We start from the raw sequence: 25,631 nt of genomic DNA, 5'->3' as shown, positions 1-25,631 counted from the left end.
GATGTTGTTCCAAAAGGTCACTGCTCTTCCCAAACCCCTTCCAAACCAGAGGCAAAAGCGGTTACGTTCCTCTTCCTTCCATATCTGGATACTAGTCGGGTGGGCCACACCTAAAGTTTGCTTTACCTGACATGACCTGAACCCATCTGGACCTCCAGGTTCAGTTCATTAGTGTCAGCAAGGCTCTACCTGGCAAGGTCTTTCACCTGCAAATGGGGATGGAAATTCAACTACTGCTGTAGGCCTATGAAACCTGCAGCAGTCGCAATGGCCACTGACTGGGGGTGGGGCAAGGAGGCAGGGTTGGTGGTTCTTCGAGCTGCTGTACAAAGGCAGAATTGTGTCTGGAAACCTCTTTTTAGGCTCTATCTTCTTTTTTCTTACTCCTTTTAGTGTCTGCAATTCAAGAGCAGCTGGAACCAGGGTCTAAGGCCTTTGCACTTGGCTATGATACCCAATCCCGCTGACAAATAGATAAGGTCCAAATTATGCAACTCACCCTCCTCTATGAGGGCCATTTACTACCAATGAAACGTCAACCCTGGGAATGTATGACAGTCTCAAGAGAATAACATTTATGAAGTCCTCCTTGCAGGAGAACATGGACTGGTTCTTGACTTTCTGCAATGGTGTAAAATGAGTGATAGTGAATCAGCAGCCCCTTTAGATCTCTTCTGATTTTTATTTCCATTGAGGCCAATGGAAAAGTCAAAATGTGCCCCCATCACTTTAAAAATTCTGTTCAATGATAGAGTTAAATTTAAAACCCTTCAGTCTAAAGCGCTCACAACAGATGCAATACTGTGGTTGTTCTTTCTTTGAAATTCACCAATAAATAAGTCATTACCTTTGAACTTAAACAGAGCTTGCTGTGCATGATAAAAGCTAGTCAGTCAAGTAAAGAGCCATTTATGAACCTGTTTTGTGAAACAGAGGTTTATGGCTCTGCTATACCTGGAGAACATTGGATTGCATGGTGGTGCAGTGAGTTGGAGTCCTGATGCAATGTGAATGAAGGAGCAGGATGCCAGCTTGTATCCACAGCTCTCCCTGACCTGGTTACTGATCTCATCTGTGAGAGGCAACATTCAGTCATTGGCTGCCTGTTGCATGGTTGTAAACTGGGTGGACTGCAATTTGAATCGGGGGGTGGGGGGGGGGAGGTTATTGTTGGGTCACCTTGGCCACACCATTGATGTCCCAGTGCAATTTTCAGGTGAAGCTATAAATGCTCGAGCTGCCTGCCTGAAATGGAAAATTAAAGCACTTTGAAACTTTTCTCACTGATTAAACTAACAAATAACCTCTAGCCAACCATGCTTCCCCCCCTCCCCTTTGTCAATCGGCTCTACCGAATTGCTTCCTTCTCAAAGGTGTTGATTCCTCCTTGGGGTATGGTTCCACAGGCACCAGCCACCCTTACGCAAATAGCTACTATTCAATTGTCAGGCCTGTTAGAGAGTATAAGGCATGGTGATTGACTGCTGAGGGGGTGGGGAGGATCACAATTTAGCTTACTCCTGCCGTCATCCAGTACCCATACATGCACAGTCCTAGCAGTAGTCGCTGGATAACAATCTGGAACAGGAAATGTGGCTAATTTCCCACTCCATAACCCAGGGAGACCAAGACCAATAATAATGCCCCTGGCATAACCCCAGCTAAAACTAGCTAACTCATCCCAGACTGAGAATGGAATCGGAGACCTTGTTAGTCTGTATGGTTCAGCTACTCAGTGATTAAACTCAATGAACCATCAGGAGGCATTGTTATTTTTAATATAAATTAGTCAGTTGCTATCCAGATATAAGAGGAGATTACATACCTACTCTTGGTAGAACTCACAACAGACATGGGGTGATTAGTGTCATCCTTTACAGCAAGGATATTATCCTGTTAAAGAAAAAAAAATTGTATTGTATATACATACACACACAAACCAGATACAGCAGATTCCTAATCAAAGCAACTGCCCATGAATTTATGAGTTTGTTATTATTATTATAGTCCTTGTTGCAGCACAAAGAGTTTGTTGCCCTTTCAGCTCTAGGACCTGGATTTGAATCCATTTTGTACTCCTCTCTCTGTCATCTCTAAAGACCTGGTGAAGTTTCATTCTCAATTCAATTCAGTTGAATGCAACTCGATAGTACAAAACGTGCATAATTTGGCCCCATCCTTATTCAGACTGGGTATAATGATGGCTGATCAGAGAAAGGAAATGTTCACACATGGTCCTGTGGTGGGTGCTCTTCTGAGGCTTTGGATTATAGCATGTTGTTGAGACAAAGTAGAGAGAGTTCCTGATATAGTCGAGCACAACATTTCACCCTTTACTAATAGGATTAAGGGGAAAGGGAACAAATCAAATATTTGCTCTGTAACCTTCCACAATTTCTGTGGCCTGCTATTAACACGGACTGCATCATCTCACAGAAAATATCTTGTACAATCATATCACAGATTCAGATTCAACATGATTGTTTTGTTTTTAGGGGGGAAAATGTTTAGAAGAAAACTATCAATACAGAGGCTGTACATTTTATAGTTTTCATTCTTTACTCCATATGAATGCACTAATTTGGTGCTTTCCCTCAGCAACAATAATGGCTGTTTCAAACATTCTTAAAGTGACACTAATAATACACCAGGTATTATTCAGAGCTGTGGAACAGGATAGAGAAATAAGGAGTCTCAAATATTCCATTCTGTCCTCAGACATTGGCAGCTGGTAGCAGTTCATGCACAGGTTTGGTCAATTTTTATTCCATTAAACAAAGATTCATAGTCTTTGGGTGCTGTGACGTATTAGCTTTCTCTAATTAATTGCTGTTGAGTGAGCAGTGAATAATGCATCCATGTTGGCTTCGAGTCCTACCACCAGGATCACAGCAAGGATATGCTTGGTCTACACTCATGACAGTGTCATCACTTGAAACACTCCATCCTTTGTACACAGAAGCTCACAGAATATTCAAAATAACAGATAATAAAAGGCCCACTAGCCCAGGTAGGCAGTTCCATACAGTTGTGATGCCTTGTGCATTATAATACAGACAAATGGAATTGTGGTACATACATAATGCTACAGAAAATCGGAGTTTCAGCTCATCTTTCAAGCACCATGGTCAAACCTTTTTAACAGTTGTCTTTAGCTGCACCAGGTTATGACAACTAATAGAATAACAATAATGAAAACACTTCCAGCATAACAAACTTTATGCTTCTCAGGAAACAAATAGAACCTACTGCACTGTGCTTCAGCATCACCAAGGGCATTGGGGCATTGACCTTAGTTATTGTCAGTTTTTAGTTGCATTTAAGTCAGATCAAAAAGTATGTTTTTCTAATCTCTTTTTTGAATATTGTTAATGAAATAACATGTCAGACTACAAACTACATCGTAAAACTTTACAGCACTATAATTAAAAAATAAAATTTAAAAAAGCCAAGCAAATGATTTTCAGTGAAAATGGCAAGTACTGACCTTGTATTTGCGAAGCAACGAGGACTGATTCATGATCCTGTCTGTGTCTACACTTTCTCGAGGGACAACCACGATTCCAAAATCACCCACTATCACTTCCATCTGGGAAAAGACATTTCAAGGTACAATTACAGTTATGATGATTTACATCACTTCAGGGAATGAGAAAACTGCTTTTTGTACAGCTTCAGTTACCAGCTACCACAGTGACAGGCACATTACTAAGAGCTTGTGGCTTAAGGTACAAAACTAAACAATCCTGATGTCCAAAATGATTTGTACCTTTTAAAAACCCCACACTTATTTTTTGTGATTTGTCTGCTACCTATACAAATGGATAAAATCTAGATTAAAGAACCACACTACTTCAAGCAGCTTTAAATAAACTCAGTGATTGAGATAGAAAGTGACTCATGGAGAACCGATGCACTACATCTGAATGGCACAGGTTGGGCTCAGGGAAAGTTCCTGATATTGGCTGAGCTTTCAGAGATGGAACTAAGTGCAGGCCAGACATTTTTCTTGAGGTAGGCAGAACTTTTACTTGTTTTCCTTTGGGTATAATTGTAATATATTCTTCCAGCACAAATTGCCAAAACCTATGCTGCATCTTTACAGCAATGTAACCATTATTCCTTATAAACCCTCCAAACACAAACACAGAGAGTGAAACAGATTGTAGCTGGAAGAGATACTCACATCCTCCTCATTCCACAGACCTGGGATACAGAAAGATTCCAGCAAGTCACTGCCGCACAGCAACAAGATGCGCAGCTCTGTTGATTGGGAGACAAACATCAGGATAATACTTTATATAGGTGGGAGGGGTCATCCAAACAGTGAGGTCTTACACAGAATTAATGATAAACAAATAACACACTGTGACAGGCCTGGTACTGGTGGGGAATTTTAGGAATCACCGTCACCCCTATAGTTTACTATAAATTCCTTCATACCAGATTTATTTCTCTTTATAGAGTCCTGACTGGTAAAGAGAGCAGTGGAGAGAGAACTTACAATGCAAAGACAGGATTTTACTTATTTTAACTAACTCATAGCCACAGTTGTTTTCTGTAATATCCACTCCCAAACCTATTGCTGTGGAAAATGTCCAGTTTATATTAAAGGTGGTATCCAAAGTAGCCAGGTTCCCTTTTAAAACAACTGAGTGAACAAAGTTTGCCAGCGCACAGTTGTTTTAAAGTTCAATTCCACAATCCCGCATTCCAAGCTAGGAAACTATGCTCAAAGAGAGCACAGGTCAGGAGATAGAGCCACAACACTGGAGTCCTGTTTGTCAGACTCACATGAAATCACTGTTTACAACTACTGAGCTGGTGGAAAAAGCTTCCCCAATGGCAATGGTGTGGCTATGCAAGCCAGAGACTTCAAAATTGCTCTAATGGTCTGTACTGAGCAGGTCTGCTCATAGCCAACCGTGCCTACAGTGCCAACACTGCTTATGTTTAAATTGCCATTAAAATCTTTCCTGCTGTGCTAAGCACTGGCCAAAACCATTCCTTATAGTATTGCACACTACCTCAGGTACCTGTAACACTGCCTTACTTACATTGCTAGCTTGCTGTCTATGGATATCCAATGGGAAATAGTGTAGGGAGGATGCTAATATTGAGTCACTGTCTCCCAAATATCATCCCTACGATAGTTAAAATCAAACCCGTGCAATGTTCCCAAGTGCTAAAATCTACTAATCTACTATAAAAAGACAAATCAGCAGGAAATAATTATACTTACCAATCTCTTCATATCTCATGGCTGTGCCCAGGTTTGCATTTTCATCTGAAGTAGAGAATTAAAAACTGTTAAAGGATTGTTGGCACTCTAAATAAATTCACTTGTCCACAATCCACTGTCTGTAGAGCAACACCTGGGGGAGAGGAGTGTGGGTTTATGACTTGCTGTGCAACACCAATTGGGAGAACAATCTCCATGTATTTAAATTTTCCTTTGTGTACCATTCTCTGTAGGTCTGATGGGCTCACCTACCTACAGCTGTCCCTTGGACCAGCTGTACTGATCTCATGGCTTTGCCCTTCACCTCCCTGGCTCCCTGGCCTTCACTGCTCTTGACTCTCAGGTTTTACTCCCACTGCTCCTTGCTTTTCTGATGGTATAGCGGATCTGCTGGTGCTGCTATTATCTGATGTCACGATACACCTTTGCGGGACTCTTGGATCAACCTTTGCTGGCTCAGTTTTAAATGGACAGAACATCATGAGTTGGGGTATATGATTTCCCAACATAGTATTGCGTTTGTTCAAGTAGCATACCTGATGAGGAAACATTGAAACTGGTCAACTCTCTTTGGCAGAGTCTAATGCCTGGGACAGGTACTCCAGATACCTGGAACACAGTACTCCAGGGCACTCTTAGGGCCGGATCTTGTTCTCCCACCAGGAACAGCGGCAGGTACAGAAAATGGCAGCCGCCACACACGGCTACCGCACCATCGTGATCTTGCGTCCAGTGGCCACTCAACATATGAACGGCGGCCACCGGAGGCAATCACGTGGCATTGGTGACACCGTTCACGGCATCACCTGATGAAGGAGCACGTGCTGCCAGCCCTTACATTGTCATACTGCTGAAATCAGCTTGGCCCAGGTCAGACTACTTTAGCTGTCAGAAATTTTCCCAAAACATCCTTTATGATTGATTAGATATAAACAGGATCAAAAAAAGGAAACTGTTTATCAATCGCTGCTTTACTTTTACAGAACCATTGAAGAATAATGAGCCAAACCCATTTTTCCATGACACAGCATCAAAGTTTCCATTTATTTAATGCAAGCCCTCCAATGCAGGCCTAGTCACTAATTCACTTCACAAGAATCATTCTTGTAACATTCAGTATGCAGTCTGCCACTGATCATTTGATTGAATAAAGTTACAGCGATTTATTTCTGCAATAGGTGTGCAATAAAACCTTAGCTGCAATGCTGCGGTGGACAATTCAAAAGAAATTTACCATTTTAAAGTTGACCCCTTCCCCCACCCCCCCATACAATACATAGTGCAGAATTCACCCCTTTCCCCACCTCGGTGGCACCAGCTTTCCCTGAACCGGAAAGTGAAGGTGTGTGAGTGCCGCACGTCGCGTTGAAGATCGGGAACTGAAGGTAAGATTGCTACGGATTACAGTTTAATTAATGCAAAGATGTAATTTAAATATGTAAACTCGGGTCCTGCTGCAGAGCAGTGGAGGGGCTGTCACGGGAAGAAATGGGACTGGCAATCCCAGTGTCGCGTTCCATGGCAGGCCACTGCCGCTCCAATTTTCTGGCTCCCTCCGCCAAGGAACCCGACATCGGGAGGAGAACAAGATCCAGCCCTTAATAATTCACCAGTCAGCCTGCTCCATTGATGGCTTCCACTGAACTCCAGATAATTGCACAAGCCAAGGTGACTAGTTTACAGTGACTCAGTGGGACAGTTTTTCCTGTTCCTGCAGCTGAGCACATTGCATCACCTAGGAACAGCGAATAAAGTAAAAAATCTGCAGGGAAATCACAGGCAAGCAATATAGAGTGGTGATACTGGGGACTTTAATTACCCAAATATTGATTGGGATATTGCTAGGGTAAAGGGTAAGGAGGGAGAAGAATTCCTTGACCAGTATGTTCTCAGCCCAACTAGGAAGGAGGCATTGCTGGATCTGGTGCTGGGAAATGAGATGGGCCAAGTGGACCAAGTGGATGTGGGGGAACTCTTGGGTAAGAATGATCATCGCATCATAAGGTTAGATTAGCAACGGAGAAGAGCAAGGAACAATCTATAATAGAACTTCTAAATTAGAAGAGGGCTAACTTCAATGGGATGAGAGGGGATCTAGCCAGGGTAAAATGGAACCAAATACTGACAGGAAAGACTGCAACGGAACAATCAGTTTTGATGAAAGGTCATCAACCTGAAACATTAACTCTGGGATGAATTTTATGCTCCTCTGTAAGGCGGGTTTTTAGGTGGGGGGGGGTGGGGTGGAGAATCAGCATGGATTCGTCTGCCACGGAATCGGACGCTGTAATGCTGCATTCCGATTCTGTTGGAAGCAGCAAAGTGCTGTGGCAACACTTCTGCACCACCGCAATGGCATTTACTTATGTTCAACACTCTTTAGCATATATCTGAATCTAATTAATAGTGATCTTACCAGGCATTCGCAATCTTGTGTTGGGTGTGTGGCACTCATGTGCCTTCAGATTCACATCTTCAAAAATCTGGCAGCACCGAGGTGACAGTCCTCGGTGACTTGACAGGGTAATTTCCTGAACACTGTTATCTATGGGAAGTGGTTGGTTGGAATGGTTGGCAACTGCATTGTCTGTGGGGTGGGGGTGATGGTGCGGGGGGGGGGCGGTTTGGGAGAGCTTTGCAAGTGGTGTGTCTGTGAAGGGTGGGGGCAATTGTTGGGAGAACTCTAAGTCTGTCTGTGGGGGTGGTTTATTTTATTTATTTTATTTTATTTAGAGATACAGCACTGAAACAGGCCTTTCGGCCCACTGAGTCTGTGCCGACCAACAACCACCCATCTATACTCTTCTTTTGGGCCTCCTTATCTCGAGAGACAATGGATACGCGCCTGGAGGTGGTCAGTGGTTTGTGAAGCAGCGCCTGGAGTGGCTATAAAGGCCAATTCTGGAGTGACAGGCTCTTCCACAGGTGCTGCAGAGAAATTTGTTTGTTGGGGCTGTTGCACAGTTGGCTCTCCCCTTGCGCCTCTGTCTTTTTTCCTGCCAACTACTAAGTCTCTTCGACTCGCCACAATTTAGCCCTGTCTTTATGGCTGCCCGCCAGCTCTGGCGAATGCTGGCAACTGACTCCCACGACTTGTGATCAATGTCACATGATTTCATGTCGCGTTTGCAGACGTCTTTATAACGGAGACATGGACGGCCGGTGGGTCTGATACCAGTGGCGAGCTCGCTGTACAATGTGTCTTTGGGGATCCTGCCATCTTCCATGCGGCTCACATGGCCAAGCCATCTCAAGCGCCGCTGACTCAGTAGTGTGTATAAGCTGGGGATGTTGGCCGCTTCAAGGACTTCTGTGTTGGAGATATAGTCCTGCCACCTGATGCCAAGTATTCTCCGAAGGCAGCGAAGATGGAATGAATTGAGACGTCGCTCTTGGCTGGCATACGTTGTCCAGGCCTCGCTGCCGTAGAGCAAGGTACTGAGGACACAGGCCTGATACACTCGGACTTTTGTGTTCCGTGTCAGTGCGCCATTTTCCCACACTCTCTTGGCCAGTCTGAACATAGCAGTGGAAGCCTTACCCATGCGCTTGTTGATTTCTGCATCTAGAGACAGGTTACTGGTGATAGTTGAGCCTAGGTAGGTGAACTCTTGAACCACTTCCAGAGCGTGGTCGCCAATATTGATGGATGGAGCATTTCTGACATCCTGCCCCATGATGTTCGTTTTCTTGAGGCTGATGGTTAGGCCAAATTCATTGCAGGCAGACGCAAACCTGTCGATGAGACTCTGCAGGCATTCTTCAGTGTGAGATGTTAAAGCAGCATCGTCAGCAAAGAGGAGTTCTCTGATGAGGACTTTCCGTACTTTGGACTTCGCTCTTAGACGGGCAAGGTTGAACAACCTGCCCCCTGATCTTGTGTGGAGGAAAATTCCTTCTTCAGAGGATTTGAACGCATGTGAAAGCAGCAGGGAGAAGAAAATCCCAAAAAGTGTGGGTGCGAGAACACAGCCCTGTTTCACACCACTCAGGATAGGAAAGGGCTCTGATGAGGAGCCACCATGTTGAATTGTGCCTTTCATATTGTCATGGAATGAGGTGATGATACTTAGTAGCTTTGGTGGACATCCGATCTTTTCTAGTAGTCTGAAGAGACCACGTCTGCTGACGAGGTCAAAGGCTTTGGTGAGATCAATGAAAGCAATGTAGAGGGGCATCTGTTGTTCACGGCATTTCTCCTGTATCTGACGAAGGGAGAACAGCATGTCAATAGTCGATCTCTCTGCACGAAAGCCACACTGTGCCTCAGGGTAGACGCGCTCGGCCAGCTTCTGGAGCCTGTTCAGAGCGACTCGAGCAAAGACTTTCCCCACTATGCTGAGCAGGGAGATTCCACGGTAGTTGTTGCAGTCACCGCGGTCACCTTTGTTTTTATAGAGGGTGATGATGTTGGCATCGCGCATGTCCTGGGGTACTGCTCCCTCGTCCCAGCACAGGCATAGCAGTTCATGTAGTGCTGAGAGTATAGCAGGCTTGGCACTCTTGATTATTTCAGGGGTAATGCTGTCCTTCCCAGGGGCTTTTCCGCTGGCTAGGGAATCAATGGCATCACTGAGTTCCGATTTGGTTGGCTGTATGTCCAGCTCATCCATGACTGGTAGAGGCTGGGCTGCATTGAGGGCAGTCTCAGTGACAGCATTCTCCCTGGAGTACAGTTCTAGGTAGTGCTCAACCCAACCCATCTATACTAACCCTACAGTAATCCCATATTCCCTATCACCTACCTACACTAGGGGCAATTTATAACAGCCAATTTACCTATCACCTGCAAGTCTTTGGATGTGGGAGGAAACCAGAGCACCCGGAGAAAACCCACGCAGACACAGGGAGAACTTGCAAACTCCGCACAGGCAGTACCCAGAATCGAACCCGGGTCCCTGGAGCTGTGAGGCTGTGGTGCTAACCACTGCGCCACTGTGCCGCAGAACTTGGCAAGTGTACAGGTGGTTTTCTTTCAAAGGCCAGTGCAGGGCCCTGAAATGTTGTTGGTTTGCTCATGATGGCTCGCACTTTTGGAAATGTTGTAGGTCCAGCATGAATCCATACCATGGAGCTAATGTAGGCTTCCTGTTACCAAAATTACAACATCCCTTTGCACAGATACATAAACCTAACCTTTGAAGGAAGCCGAAGGTTCAAGGAGGATAGAGATGGGTATGATTCACCCTGTTTTCTTGCTGTGCTGAGGAAAATCTGCTGGAGGTGGGCCCAAGAGGCAGCTGCAGCGCAAGAGGAGCCTCCCAGATGTGATCAACAGCAGCCGAAAACGTAACAAAGAGCACAGATACAGCAGCAAATATATAGAACTCGCCTGACATACCCGCAGATGTCTGAGCAGAACTGCCAGAGAAGACTGTGGCTGACTAGACAGGCCATCACAGAGCTCTGCGCACTGCTCAACGATGATTTGCGACCAATGGGTTTTGGTGGTCTCCCTATGCCTGTGTCCCTGAAGATTACTGTGGCCCTAAACTTTTATGCCTCTAGATCATTCCAGCGATCCACCGATAACATGTGTGGGGTCTCTCAATCTGCAACACACGGCTGCATCAAGGAGGTAACCAATGCTCTGTTCAGGAGGGCCGGCGACTTTGTGTGCTACAGGACAGACCCTGAAAGTCAGGCCGAGAGGGCCATTGGATTTGGGGCCATTGCAGGATTCCCACAAATCCAAGGTGTGATCGACTGCACGCAAGTAGCCGTCAAGACTCTCACGGACCAACCAGCTGCCTTCATCAACAGGAAGAGTTTTCATTCCATTCATGTACAACTTGTATATGACCACAAAAAGCACTTCCTACAAGTGTGTGCCTGCTTCCCGGGAAGCTGTCACAACTCATTTGTACTTCGGCAGTCACAGGTGCCACATCTTTTCACTCTTCCTTGCTCGCCTTCAAGGGTGGATTCTCAAGGATGAAGGGCTACCCATTGAGGAAATGGCTTCTGACACCTGTAAGGAACCCCAGCAATGATGCAGAAGAGCATTACTATGCCTGTCACAGCTCCACCAGAGCGACCATCGAGCAGGCCATTGGTATGCTGAAGATGCAGTTCCACTGCAGCTGCCTCTTGGGCCTGGCTCCAGCAGATTTTCCTCAGCACAGCACAGGGATCCAAGAAAACAGGGTGAATCATACCCATCTCTATCTTCCTTGCACCTTCGGTTTCCTTCAAAGGTGAAGTTTACATATCTGTGCAAAGGAATGTTGGAATTTTGGTTACAGGGAACCTACATTAGCTCCATGGTATGGATTCATTTCCAGAAGTGCGAGCCATCATGAGCAAACCAAAAACATTTCAGGGCCCTGTACTGGTCTTCCGAAAGAAAACCATCTCTACACTTGCCGAGTGGAGCCCTTCAGTGTGGCCCACAGAAAGGTGGGCACATCATTATGGTCTGCTGTGTTCTACATAGCATTGCACTACAGAGGGGAGAGACATTACCAGAGGAAGACATGTAGGAGTATGAAACTTCCTCTGACGCAGAGGGCACACAAGGCCAAGCAGCCATGGAAGATCCTAGCAGAGTGATGGAGGGCAGACATCTTGAGCAGCATGCAAGGGAGGCAAGACAACACTTTATAATGGAGCGTTTCCGAAATCCATGACTTGCAATAAATATACTTCTGATCAAAACTCACCCTCATGCATGTAGTGTCAAGTTTTCTGCCTCCGTACTATCTTAGCCTCCAGCATGAATGGCAACATCCAATTCAGCCAGTGCTCATGTGACATCATTCGAGTAATGAAACAATCATGCTCATTGGCATGTTAATGATGTCAGTGGTCACTTTGCCAATGTAGTAAGGTGTTTGAGGGGATTGCAGTAGTCACACTCACGTCATGGTGGAATGTGGTTATCCATCAATGAAGGCTGAGGATTTGCATTAATGACCTTTTAAATACATTAAACATGAGATATCTATTTCACCTGTGAATACCCATGTGTGTCAAGGTGTCTTTTTTATCCGTTTGCGTGTGCTCCAGCGTGGTACATCCCCTGCGACAGTAGCTGGACTGGAGGCAGGCTGCTGATCATGATGCCCCTTGGCTTGGGATGACTTCAGCGGGCGTCCTCTGGGTGCCTGAGGCCTGAAGTGCCCTGGCTGCCTGAAGGCTTCCTGCACTGGTGCAGAAGTGCACTCATGCGTCATGGTTGCTGGAGCTTGCCTCACTGGCGGGGGGGATGAGGACCGGTGTGCACACTTGAATAACCCTGAGGGGAGACCCAAGATGTGGAGCGCATCCTCTTCTCCTCCCTCTCAAGGCTCCTTGGAGCCTCCCTGCTCTCCGGAGAAGGTCTAGAGGCTGGAACATTCTCCGGCCTCCTGGTCCTTCCTCTTGCCCTGTCACTGCTCAGTGGATCTCATGGCTAAGGCAAGGGTTTGCAGGTCATTATGCATCTGTGGAATGTGGCTCTCCAAGAGGGTCACCAACCTCTCGATGGATGAAACCATACACTCACATGCCTGGGACATGGCAGCACTCATGGCATGGATGGACTCTCCCACCGTCTGCTCAAGGCTATGCATGGCATCTGTTACCTCCGCCAGATGTTGCCTAACCTCTCCCTCCAAATCCAGCATGTCCTGTGCTGCTAAAACCAGAGGCCTGTCATCAGCCTGGGGCTCAGCAAGGGCCTGGCCACCCACAGTCTTTCGACTATCAGAGGCCTCGGCTGTCTCAGCCTCAGCCAGCTGCTCAGGCATGCGTGTTATGCTCTCACCAGCTCATGCCCCTGACTGTAACGCCGAGCAGATTCCCACCAAGGTGAAATTATCTGCGCTGGTGGAAGGGGCAGTAGAGTTAAAGGATGGTGCATCCTCTGAGTGCTCCTCAACCTCAGAGGTTGTTGTCAATCTCTCGCGGTCTGTACTCTCCTGTAAACAGCAACCTGCAAGATACAATGAAAACAACATGTGTGTGGGTTAGGCTACACATATCCCATTAAGGACAGAATGCCAGATCTAATTTACTGTGACTATTGCATTTGTATCTGATCGGAAATTATCACTCTCTTGCGCTAGGACCCCGAGCTCCGTGTCTGAGATGGCGTGTCCTCTTTGGCTCCCGACTAGTTTCATTGCCTCCTCTTCGGCTTGACTTAAAGGACACAGGTCGGGCACTCCACCAACAGTGCTAGCCATCACCCTCCTGTTATGGGCCCTCTTCTCCTCAAAGAACAAGGATGCAGATATTGAACATTGCCAAATTTCAACATCACAGTTCTATTAACATGGGCACTTCATCAACACCTGGGGGATGCTTTGTCTAGTATACTGACTCAACCTGTCATGGGTCTAATATACTCTGAGGTATTAACGAGGGAAACTTGATTCACATATGCAGCCAGTCATCTGCCATCAATCTGCTATGACCTTCCTGTCTTTGAAATAGCAGTGGCACCCATGTGGCATACCATGTAGTGACAACCAGATCATACCAAGCAATTTTGGAATGTGTCAATTACCTTTGCTGAATGCAGGAGGTCATTGACCCTCTTCCTACATTGGACCTAGTTTTGTTGGGTGACCCCACGGCTACTAACCTCCTGAGTGATCTCCATCCAGGCTTGCTTGGTCAGGCGAGTGGACCTCTTCTTGCCCTAGCTGGGGAAAAAGACCTCCCGCCTTTCCCTTGCAGCCTGGAGGAGAATAAGCAGGGAGGCATCATTGAACCGTCAGGCCAACCTTGCTTGGACCTCTGACATGATCAGAAGGATGCCCAGTGGAGCGGCTTGCACAGTTTTAACTTTTTGGAACAGCACAGAAGTATTGCTTCAGTGAGCTTCTATAGAGACAGTGAATGCAGGGCTGGCAGCCTTTTAAAGCTGGCACCAGCACCTGGTCCTACATCAAGTGACACCGTCTCCAATTCTGCCCCCGTCACGTGATTGGAGGTACGGCTGCCTCCATTATGCAAAATGGTTAAGAGGTGATGTGGCAGATCATGTGACAAGCAGCAGTGCTGCCATTTTACGCACCCTGGCATGATCAGAAAATTCAGCCCTCTGTTTCGCTCTCCACAGATGCTGCCAGACCTAAGTATTTCCAGCACTTTCTGTTTTTATTTCAGATTTCCAGCATCCACAGTATTTTGCTTTTATTTTAGAGTTTGAGGGGTGATTTGATAGAGTGTACAAGATTATGACAGATTTGGACAGGGTAGACAAAAAAGATGCTGTTCCCGTTGGCTGATGGTACAAGGACTAGGTGAGACAGATTTAAGGTTTTGGGCAAGAGATGCAGTGGGGGATGTGAGGAAGAATTTTTCAATGCAGCAAGTGGTAATGACCTGGAACTCTCTGCCTACAAGGTTGGTGGAAGCAGAGACGATGAATGATTTCAAAAGGAAATTGGATGGGCATTTGAGGGACAAAATTACAGGGATATGGGAATGAAGCTGGGGAATGAGAGTGATTGGACTGTTCTGCAGAGAGCTGGTATGAACTCGATGGGCTGAATGGCTTCCTTTGTGCTGTTGTGACTCTGATTATGGCAGGGTTGCATGCCCATAATGGAGCCTCTCCAACTTTCTATCCATTTTTGAATGATTGGAAGGAAAACTGGGTGGTCCTCCCCATCACTTTTAATGTATCCAATACATCCAGGTGGCACAATATGCTCAGGAACAGGAATACCTGTACTGGATATTCTGATGAAAGGCCATCGACCTGAAACATCGGTGAGAATTTTCCCAGGCAAAGGGAAGTGGGTGTGTGGAGTGCGGGGTGGGGGGTAGTTGAATCCCCTGAAATTGATGTTGGTTGGGATCCTGACATCATCTTGCTCTCTTCCGGGTTTCTGCGGGGTGGGATTGAAGGCGGGCCGGGTGCCCCCTGAGATCCATCAGGTAAGTCATTCAAGTACTGAAATAGCCAATTAAGAACTGTTTTAACCCTCATTTCTGGATTTCCTAGCCATGGATTCTGTTTCCCAACCTGTCAGCAACTTGCCAGGATCACCGAGACCACGCACAGTGGGAAGAGCTTCTTCATTGAAACTGACAGGCTGGGAAGGCTTTGATCAGTTACAGTGAAGAGTTCCAGCCATGGCCATTGAGAAAATGCTGTTCAAAGCACTTCTTCTCTCAGAGAGTGCTTCTACTGCCTGACAGGTGGTTGCCAACTTGTTGGAAGGCACTTCACCTGTCTCGCACTTCACTCACCTTCAGCTGCACTTCCCTGCTACCAGCTCTCACCACGACATGAGAGCAGCTTATGCAGCTCCATCTTCCACCTCTGATGAGGGGCAAGTGCAGAAACCATACCAGCAGCAACACCAGCTGCCTTCTCCTCAGCTGAATGCCCCTCCACAAGGCAGAGGGGATGGACATCAAGATCCATCTGGAAGGAGGCGAGACACCCAACACAGGGTGCACAGGCAGAGATCAGTTCTCTTGACAGGTTGCTTTTGACATCTGCAGCCTCCTGGATCAAGACCTCCTCTCCAGTGGAACAGGTGGGAATGCATTGCCAATGGCCAACATGGTGCCTGTCACTAGAGGGTCACTAGAGGGCCACCTTCCACCCCACCCCCCCACCCCCAGGTCTCTGCCTCTCACCAAATTGTGGGCTCTCCTTTCCTGAAAGGAGAAAGCAGAAAGTAATGAGTGTTTGTAATGGCGTGTGGAGAAGAGGGAAGGGTAACGTTTGTGGAGGGTGATTATGAGGCATGGGTGCAAGAGGGCAATAGGCTGAGGGTGAGTGTGAGTTTTGGCTGCTCGGATGGAGATGTGAGGTGCCTGCAGGGAAAGAGGAATGAGTGGAGCCTCAAGCTGTGTTGTTCCTGTGCAGGAGAATGCTGGATAAGTCAGTGTGGGTCTTGGTATCTGAAAGTGTTATGCCATTTATTTTTCCTGCCCTCCAGAGGTCCTGGATCCTCTTGGTGCACTGTCTCCAGATTGGAGGGACCAAGCTCCTACAGCTGACTTCATCGGCCACTTCCATCCAGGCCTGCTTGGTTGGAGAGATTGTCCTCTTCCTCCTGTCCTTGGTAGAGTTCACCTCACTGCAGCCCCTCAGATCCTGCAGAAGGACCTCCAGGTAAGAGTGAGAGACCCAGGGAGCAGCCTTCCCAGGTCTCCTCTCCATTCCTGTGGTTGCTGCAGCCTTAAAAATCCAAGTGCTGTTGAGCCCTTATAACCCATGCCCTGACCTCTTTAATTAGAAATCCATCCTTTGATAGAATGGGTGCAGCTTTGTCTCTGGGAAAGAACCTCGGCAAAGCCTGCTCCTTAATCAACCAGGTTCCCGATCCGAAAATGGTTCCCCTGTTCTGGCAGGGACTAAATACTGAAAATTCCAGCTGTTAACTCTGTTTCTTGCTCCACAGATGCTGCTTGACCTCCTGATTGTCTCCAATATTTTGTTTTTATTTCAGATTTCCAGCATCCACAGTATTTTGATTTTATATGTTTAGCATGATGTATGGGAAGATTGCCTGCAACTCTCTAAACTGGTATATTCTTGTTTCTGGAAATTGGAAAATAAATGGAAAAGTTACAGCCTTAATAATCAGGCCACTAGAATGTGGCCTTTAATTACTTTATGTTCCATTTTACTCCACTTACTGCAGTATGCTACAAATTGTTAATCAGGGTGGAATGTATCCAGAGATTTTACAGTAATATCAAATGATTTTTTATAATGTCTCTGGTGAGCATGAGCTCCATAAATCCAGTAGCCAAAAGGTAATGCAAGATTAATTCCAATAACCTTTAGTAATATCATATTACATTGTAAAAATACAGGCTCGCCTTTGTTTCTGTGGAACAGTGTTGATATTCTTTTTGGAAATAGCAAACTGCAGCAAACAAATTTCAGTTGGTGACCTGAGCACAAGGAATCCGTACATCGATTGCAAATTGTCCAAGTGCTTGCATTTTAATAGAAGTCTCAGTCAAAAGGCCAACAGTATATCTCAGATTCATTGCCAATCCTTTGACTCACATCTGCCAGTACTCTGACTTGCCTTGTTTTATAATGTCACTGAATCATCTCCATGGCAATCATTCAGTGAATCAGCAGCATACAATATTTTTAGTTATCTGTAGAGAAATTACAAGCTACCACCAGATTCTCCTTGAAATTGCTCACAGTAAGTCAGAGAATATGCTGCTTTATAGCACTAGAGGCACCGTGTCATGTAACACACAATGTATAATCAGGGCCACAGATTTCTTTCTGGCTGTTTTCCTTGCCTTTGTTTTGTATGTTCCTTTGACTTGAATACTGATTTATTGTTGTTTTACTTTGAGCCAATCAACAAAGTGTGATGGCTAACATGTGACAGGAAGTGACAGTGATGTTTACAGGAAATGTGCACTGTATGCAACATCACAGACTAAGAACAGGTTGCGAGTATTAGGCAGAAAGTGGCAGATCAAAAGAGTTGAAAAACTTATGGCAGACCTTCAGTGGGCCAGGAGCCAGCTGCAGGTGAAGTGACTTTTGTGGCCTGCCAGAGCTTAATGCAAAATTCTGGATGGCTACATGCACTCCATGGAATCTTGCTGCCTTTGCAAATATTCTTCCATCGGGGACAAATGATGGTCCCGTCCCCGATGGTTTAGGAGTCCCGCCCACTTGTATGATCTTCCCAGAGGCAGCTAATTAAAAGGCTCTCTCCGGGGTCCTGTGCAATTAAGGACAGTGGGTGGGTTCCTGAGGCTGCAGGCTCAATCAGAGGGCCTGCAGTTTTAGAAGGCCAGCAGTCTCACCAAGAGAGGTGGGCACTGTTCAGGCAGCGTTTGGGATAGAAATGCAATACTGTACCAATGTGCCTCCTGGTTTGCCGTAGTCATGTGACCTCTACCATGAGGCACTCTGACTGGGGGCAGTCATTACAGTAGGTTTCATTAAAGACAGAGTACACACTAGACTGGTGTCCTGTGAGCTCGTAACATGGCGTCAGAATGGAGCTGAGATTGAGTGGTGAAGAAGCACAGCTGTGGAACAAAGGCCAAAGGAATGGTTGGAACTGCTAAAAGTTGCTAAAAGCAACAGGAAGCCACAGAAAAGGAACAAAGAAACAGCTGAAAACATAGGGTAAGACAATGGCTGCAAATTTTCCTCTGTCTGCTCGGGTAGAAAGGAAAGGTGATATGAAACAGAACTGGCAGTTTTTTCACTCGCAATGGCAAAATTATGAAATTGCGACAAGATTTAATTAACAAACCAGAGCAGCTACAAGTAGCTGCACTTTTATCACTGTTGGGGAGAGACTGTTACAAAGTATATTCCGCCCTAAATCTTCCTGAAAAACAAAAAAAATGGACAGCAGAAATTTTGAAAGCCTTGAAGGCATGCTTTGAACCCCAAGTGAACGTAACCTGTGAACGGCATGTGTTCAACATTAGGGCCCAAGGTGAAAAAGAGTCCATTGATCAATATGTGATTGCATTAACACAGCTTGCAGAATCCTGTGAATTTACGCAACTAAAAGATGACCTAATTAAAGACAGGATTGTATTAGGCACAAGAGATCCCGCAGTGAGCACATGTCTACTGAGAGAGGAGGGACTGACTCTCAGGAAAGCGATCTACATGTGTAGAAGCGCTGAGGTTGTAAATCATCAGCTAGAGCATATTCATGGCAGAACAGACCGGGCCTTGCATTATGCTGCTAGACATTCCAGGCCGAAAGGGCAGAAAGATCACAGACAAAGGACAGGATGCAAATACTGCAGAGGACACCATGCACAAGAAGGCATGTCCAGCGTGGGGAAAGCAGTGTTCTCACTGCAAGAAGCTGAATCATTTTGCATGCAAGTGTTTGGCTTGAAGGAAGCACAACAAGCAGGTACAGATGAACACTGGAGAGACATCAACTGAAGATTCTGACGAATCATTATACAACATACAATGAGTTTCTTCAGACAGGTCGATCAGTGATAAATGGTTTGTGACTGTTGGAATGATGACTGCAGAAGGAGAATATCAAGTCAACATAAAGTGTCAGATAGATACCAGTGCGTCATGCAACATCATGACTTTCACAGACCTGTGCGAAGTGGCTCAATATGGCGATCCAATAATGAAGCCCTCAAAAGTAAGACTGAGGCTATATGATGGCACCATACTAGTGTCGAGAAGACAAGTTACTCTGAGAGCCCACTGCAATGACAAGAACAAAGATCTGGAGTTCCAAATCATAGATGGCAAGCAAAAGCCACTCATCTCAGCAGAAGCAAGTCTAAAGCTTGGACTGGTAACCCTCAACGTGCAAAAAGAGAAAACCCAGGAGATGGCCTACAGGAGTGGGTGCCGGCGCTGGAATGAGAACACCTTTGCCAGTCGCCAGGTGACCCGAGTCATACAGGTGGCAAGAAAGAGGAAGATCTGACAGTCGTCTGATCAGGTGCTTGAGGTGGAGGCTGTGGGGAAGGAGCGCTCGGATTCCAGAGTCGGCAGACAAAATTAAGGTGAAGTGGCAGAAAGCCAAATTTCATTTTGACAAAACTGCCGAATTGAGCATTCGAGAGCCAGTCAGGGTACAAACCTTCAACACTCTCAACAAGAGTCAGCACAAGTGGCAACTTGGGACCTGCATAGAACAGTTGTCACCTCGATTGTATGTGGTGGCAGTGATACCGTCACAACCGCAGGCACGCATGCACAACTGGAGAAGCTGTTCCGTCACAGCAGGCGGCCAATCAGGAAGATGAGAACTCACCGATTGCACAGACCACAGAACAATCAGCAGCCCCAGAGGTCCACAGCACTCCAACAATGGAAATGGAACAATAGTTACCACGGCAACAAGTGACAAGGGAATGACACTCGCCGGAGAAGGAAAATCACCCAGACGAACAACTGACAACAACACGCTTGCGCACCGTTAAGAGACCGGCACAATTTAATGACTATGTGTGCAATGCATGTGCAGAGACTGACAAGAATGAGGAACGACTAATGCATGAGAACTGTTGTTTGCATAGTGGGTAACTTGGGCAACTCAATGTGTCAATGATAATGCATGCAATTTTTTTTGGGGGGGTGGTTTTGTATGAAAAGGGGGATGTTTGGGATAGAAATGCAATATTGTACCAATGTGCCTCCTGGCTTGCCGTAGTCATGTGATCTCACCATGAGGCACTCTGACTGGGGGCAGCCATTACAGTCAGTTTCATTAAGTACAGAGTACACACCACACTGGTGTCCTGGGAGCTCGTAACAGGCAGCAAGGAGAGTGCGAGGGTGCTTCAACATGGAGGTGCCCTCAGAAGCAGACATGAAGTATAAAACCTGATGAGGGTTGAAGCCGGTAGGTCCTCGGAGTGGAGGGGAAACCCCTGTGGATGATTTGTTCGGGCTGCAGGTGCAGTAGCTACCCTGTCATTGGAGCATGGAGCCTCCGCCCCTGATGGACATCTGGCCTGTTGCAGGAGGCTGCCTCCATGAAGCTGCTCAGTCGTTGGGAAGATTCCGACAGAGACCTTCCCGTCCCCCTCATTAGCCTTTTAATTGCTCACTATTGTCTACCTACTGCTGCTGGGTGGGTAGCCCCTGCCAAGGATGACCCGCCTCTAGCAAGAGTGTCCAGAGGCGGGAATGCATCGGCTCACTGACCCGATGCCCTCATTTCAATTTTTCCTCCCGGTCCCGACTTCAAGCCCGACTTTGCGGGACTGGTAAGACTCTTTCCCGTGATTCCATCTGTTTTCCCTATGGAAACAATAAACCAGTGGCCCTTGATCATAACCCATGAAACTCCCCATGCAACAAAATCTCAAGAACAAATTTTAAAAAATACTAGTAAGGCAGCATTAGTCCCACCAAAGGCTGCCAGAACCACATCACGAGATGGGGTTCCAAAAGACCTTAGCAGCAGCTAGAGGCAAACATAAAACAGATGGCTCTGATAGTGTCCAGTACTCTTTAGTTCTAGCAGTCGGCAATTTGAGTTCTCTATTCATCAGTACAGAGCAGTAATGTGGTCTTTACATTTCAGAGTCTTATACACTGTCCTTGACTTTGGGAAAGGTCTGCAGCCAAAAACATTAAGTCTTAATTTTAGAGTGGTAGTTCAGTTACTTTTGAATTGCGACTATGACTTCTATCATTGTAAATGCTTACTTGTGAGCATGTTCAGTGCTCCTGGTTTTCAAACTATAATAAAATAATGTTAAGGCTTTGAATAAGGATGTTTAATAGTGTATACAGGGTAATTTTGTATATTGAAGTACAGTTTTGGTAAAGAGTTGACTACCACAAAGAGAAAACGCTCTTACCCACAAAGGTGAAGCGTTCGACATGTGGACGAACACAGCAGATTTTTCCCAGACTTTCGCTCACCTTCCCCAGGATTCGAACTGCAAAACAAATCCAGTAGAAAACAGCTAAGTATCAAGCAAATACAGAGGCAGCTCAGTAGATGTGTTTTAATAAAATGGAAACCACAACTCCCTGGAGAGAATGAACTTGTATTTATACAGCTCCTTATGTCTACTGAATACCGCAAAGCACTTTATAGCCCAACAAATACCTTTTGAAGTGCAGACACAGCTGTTATATAGGCAATCAATTTGTGCAGAGCCTGTTCCACAAGCAGCAATCAATTGAATGACCAGGCAATCAGTTCCTGGTGATATTGGTTGAAGCAGAAATGCTTGACAGGATACTAAGAGAACTCCTTGCTCTTTTTCAAATAATGCCATGGGATCCTTCGTGTCCACAGCTGGCACAAAGAGGCTCAATTTAATGTCTTACTTGAGGAGCAGCACCTTTAACTAGCAGCACTGAAGCATCAGCCCAGATGAGGTGCTCAAGTCCATAGTGAGACTTGAACTCACAACCTTCTGACTCAGAGGCAACAGTACTTCAACTTGACCACTGAGCCTGGAGGTAACTAGCAATAATATTAATGGATGAACTCATAACTGTTAATAACATCCCCAATGTTTCAAGGGTTCTAAAATATATCATTTCCAACAGGTTTACAGAATTTGAGTGTAAACTGTACATTTGTGCCAGACTCCTCAATTTTTATGGAGAACACTTTAAATAAATTCTTTCTTCAGATCTTAATTTATCTTCAATAAAGTGTCAGGTAAGCCAAGAATGAGGAAAATTAATTTCGCCACATGAACATTGATTTTAAAGCTGATGGTGAAGGAAGAACTTGCTTTAAATTACAATTGGAGACTTTGGCTGGAGAGAGACATTAGCATATCAACACACAAGTACTTCAAAAGACAAAAGAGCTATTCCCTGCTCCAATTTAAACCACAATGGACTTTGGATTACCAGATGTGGAAGCATTCCAGTTAACTACTAAGATGGCCGAATACACAAACAGACGTGGTCGGTCCAGTTTGGTCACATGACTGACTGACGGAGTTTTTTTAATTTGACCTTCCAACAAGGAATTTGAAACCAGAAAGCACTTTTCTTCTGGACTGTGAAGACCTCTCTCCTGTCTGCTCTCATCTCGCTCTCACCAGCTTCGGAAACTATTGAAGACATATGAACCCCAAGAGAGAAAAGTCTCCTACAGTGAGCAAGGTTTAAGAAGAAAACTGGGCCCCAACAAAAAGTAAGTAAGAGCTGTCTATAATCAAGGACTCCAAGGCGAGCTGGAAACACAGAAACAGTAACAAGAAACCCCCTTTTCGAGACGGCCTCAAACCTCTCCATTTTATTTTTCTTCTGCTCTTTTCTGTCCCTATTTGCATGTGTGTATTGCATGTGCATGCTAGTGTGGACGCGTCAGATATCCGCAGGCGTTAACCATATTAGAGTTTAAGTTTTAATAAATTTCCATTTTCTTCTTTAAACCTAAAGAAAACTTGTTGTGCTCATTTCTTTGCCTAATAATTGGAAACCTGTGAACAAGGATTCTCAAAGGGGGAGCTCAAAGCAGTGTGTTTAAAAATAAAACCCTGTTACAATAAGACCAGGTGAAGACAGTAAAAGACCCCTAGACACCTTTCTCACCTGGTCGTAACAAAAGAATAATGCTTCTTACAAGAATACTTTTAGTGCTTGGTATTAGGAAATGGTAGGTGTGGTCAAATTGAGAAGGGTTTCTGTCCTAACTAGCTTGTGGAAAGCAGTCTTTTGAGGAAGCTTGCATCACTTTAAAATATACTGGAAATTATTTTTCCTTTACCATGAAAAGAAAATGTTCTTATCCACAAGGGTGAAGCATTGAGGAAAGTGTCTTCTCCTTTGCTTGTTGGAAAGATGTTGATCTGTGTTTGGTATGGTTCCACTAGCTCTGCCCTTCAGTACTTTGCTCAAGTGCCCATTTTTCCTATGTGAGGCTACATATTGTTGATAGGCTTTTCTAGCAGTGCTAGGCCCAAACCCAGGAGCTTCCCTACTGGCCTTTCCTTCCCCTGCCCTCGGATCAAACACACAGCAAACCTCAGAAATTCCTGGCATTTGTGACACGGAACAGTACGGGGCACAGATTTGCCTTGGGTCAGTAATGTAAAACGAGCGACTGCGAATTGGTAGCACATGTACTCAATGGAAAATAAGACTGGGCTGAGTGTAAAATGAGCTGTTGATTCATTATTGCCAGTTTTGCATTACTGCCCAAAACGAATTTATGCTGTTGTATTTCTTAACTATCAGAGCAGTTCTCACTATTGAAAAAAAAACTTACAAGTAAACAGCCATACAATAGACAGGAAAAGATGGGGCATGGGAAAACGGCAAGCCACACACACAGGGAAATCATGGTAAAGAACCACAATCCATTCCACTTATTACACATGTTACTAATTTCTAGAATGGATTGTGATTCTGTACCATGATCTCCCTTTGTGTGAGGCTCACTGTTCTCTCCCATCCCATCTTTTCCTGTCTATTGCATAGTTCTTTGGTAATTCACCATCATCGACACCTACTGTGGAGATTTGGCAGTGCAGCCAGCCAAAAATAACATTACCACCCCGATGCTTGGTATTAGTATGCTGTAAACAAATAATTATGTGACAATGACCCTTGTATTGTTTTGGCAGTTGTAATGCATTCACGTGTTCCTGTTGGTAATTTAAAAAAATGTGGAAATGTTACAAAATGATAATTTTATGGTTATAGAACATGCTTCTTTATTTGTTTGAAAATGTGCAACATTATTGACATGCATTCTTTGTCAAATGCTTGCTGAAGCCATGAACAGCATAATATTTCAATGTTGACTGATTATTGGTGTATCTCTTTGGGATACAAGGCGGGAGGCTGGCTGAGGCATTAGTTTTGCAGTTTAATTATTGTACAGCCCTGCCTTCAGTGGCAGTGATGGAAGGTATAAATATATGGACCTTGAGAGGTTGTAATACCCACCAAAAGAGTCTTGTCAAAGGCCGCAATTAAAAGCATTGTCTTCAGAAGTACAGATATCTATTGTCTCTTCTCTCTTAGGCAGTCCCTCAGGAACGAGGATGACTTTCTTCCACTCCAGGGTTGTGGTCCATAGGTGACTAAATAGTCCAATTCTGGATCTGCACACTCTGCCACAGATGGGGCAGGTGGTGTTTGGTGAGGCGCGTGAATGGGATGCTTGAATTTCCAAACACTCTTTCCGCTGTTTGCACTTGGTCGCTGCCTGGGCATGTTAACGTTGTTTGCACTGGCTGGCACCGTCGTGGATACTTCTTTTCCATTTTGGGCAGTCTCGGGCAAGAGATTCCCACAAATCAGTGGAGATGTCACCTTTTCTCAGGGAGGCTTTAAGAACATCCTTGTAGCGTTTCCTCTGACCTCCTGGTAGCCTCTTGCCATGACGGAGCTTGGAGTAGAAAGTGTGTTTTGGGAGTCTTGTGACAGGCATGCAGATGATGTGGCCCACCCAATGTAACTGACTAGCTATGACCAGTGTCTCGATACTGGGGGTGTTGGCCTGAGAGAGGACATTGATATTGGAGCGCCTGTCCTGCCACTGAATTTGCAGGATCTTGTGGAGGCACCACTGGTGATATCTCTCCAGGGCTTTGAGATGTCTGTACAGTGTCCATGTTTCCAACACATACAGGAGGGCAGGTAACGCCGCAGCCCTGACAACCACGAGCTTGGTGCCAGGTTTGAGGTCTTTGTCGTCAAACACTCTTTTCCTCAGACGACCGAAGGCTGCGCTGGCACACTGGAGGCGATGCTGAGTTTCATCGTCGATGTCTGCCCTTGCTGAGTGGAGGCTTCCAAGGTATGGGAAGTGATCCACATTGTCCAGTGGTTCGCCGTGGATCTTGATAGTCGGAGCACAGTGTTGGCTGTGGGAGCAGGCTGGTAGAGGACCTTTGTCTTCCGGATGTTTAGCTTAAGGCCCATTCTTTCATGCCAAGTACCCAAGGACCTACCCCACTGAGAGCAAAGAATGGAGTGGCGCTGATCAAGGGCAGAGAGGCAGTCAGCACTCAT

At 45.6% G+C, this 25,631-nt stretch overlaps 1 protein-coding gene across 1 annotated transcript in view; it reads right to left on the bottom strand.

The window, feature by feature from the left end:
• The window catches only part of nmnat2 (nicotinamide nucleotide adenylyltransferase 2), a 312,435-nt gene that overhangs the window by 3,952 nt on the left and 282,852 nt on the right, over positions 1-25,631 (bottom strand). The window contains exons 6-10 of the mRNA XM_068036467.1: positions 21,497-21,577; positions 5,243-5,287; positions 4,187-4,263; positions 3,488-3,589; positions 1,826-1,893 (exon numbers count right to left, since the gene is read on the bottom strand). Of these exons, the coding sequence (XP_067892568.1) occupies positions 1,826-1,893; positions 3,488-3,589; positions 4,187-4,263; positions 5,243-5,287; positions 21,497-21,577 (373 nt within the window). The remainder of the gene's footprint in view (positions 1-1,825; positions 1,894-3,487; positions 3,590-4,186; positions 4,264-5,242; positions 5,288-21,496; positions 21,578-25,631) is intronic.

This window comes from Heterodontus francisci, chromosome 8 (genome assembly GCF_036365525.1).
Source record: "Heterodontus francisci isolate sHetFra1 chromosome 8, sHetFra1.hap1, whole genome shotgun sequence".
NCBI classification, from domain to species: Eukaryota; Metazoa; Chordata; class Chondrichthyes; order Heterodontiformes; family Heterodontidae; genus Heterodontus; species Heterodontus francisci.
The sequence above is the reverse complement of the archived record's forward strand: the minus strand, read 5'-3'. Positions and strand labels throughout refer to the sequence as shown.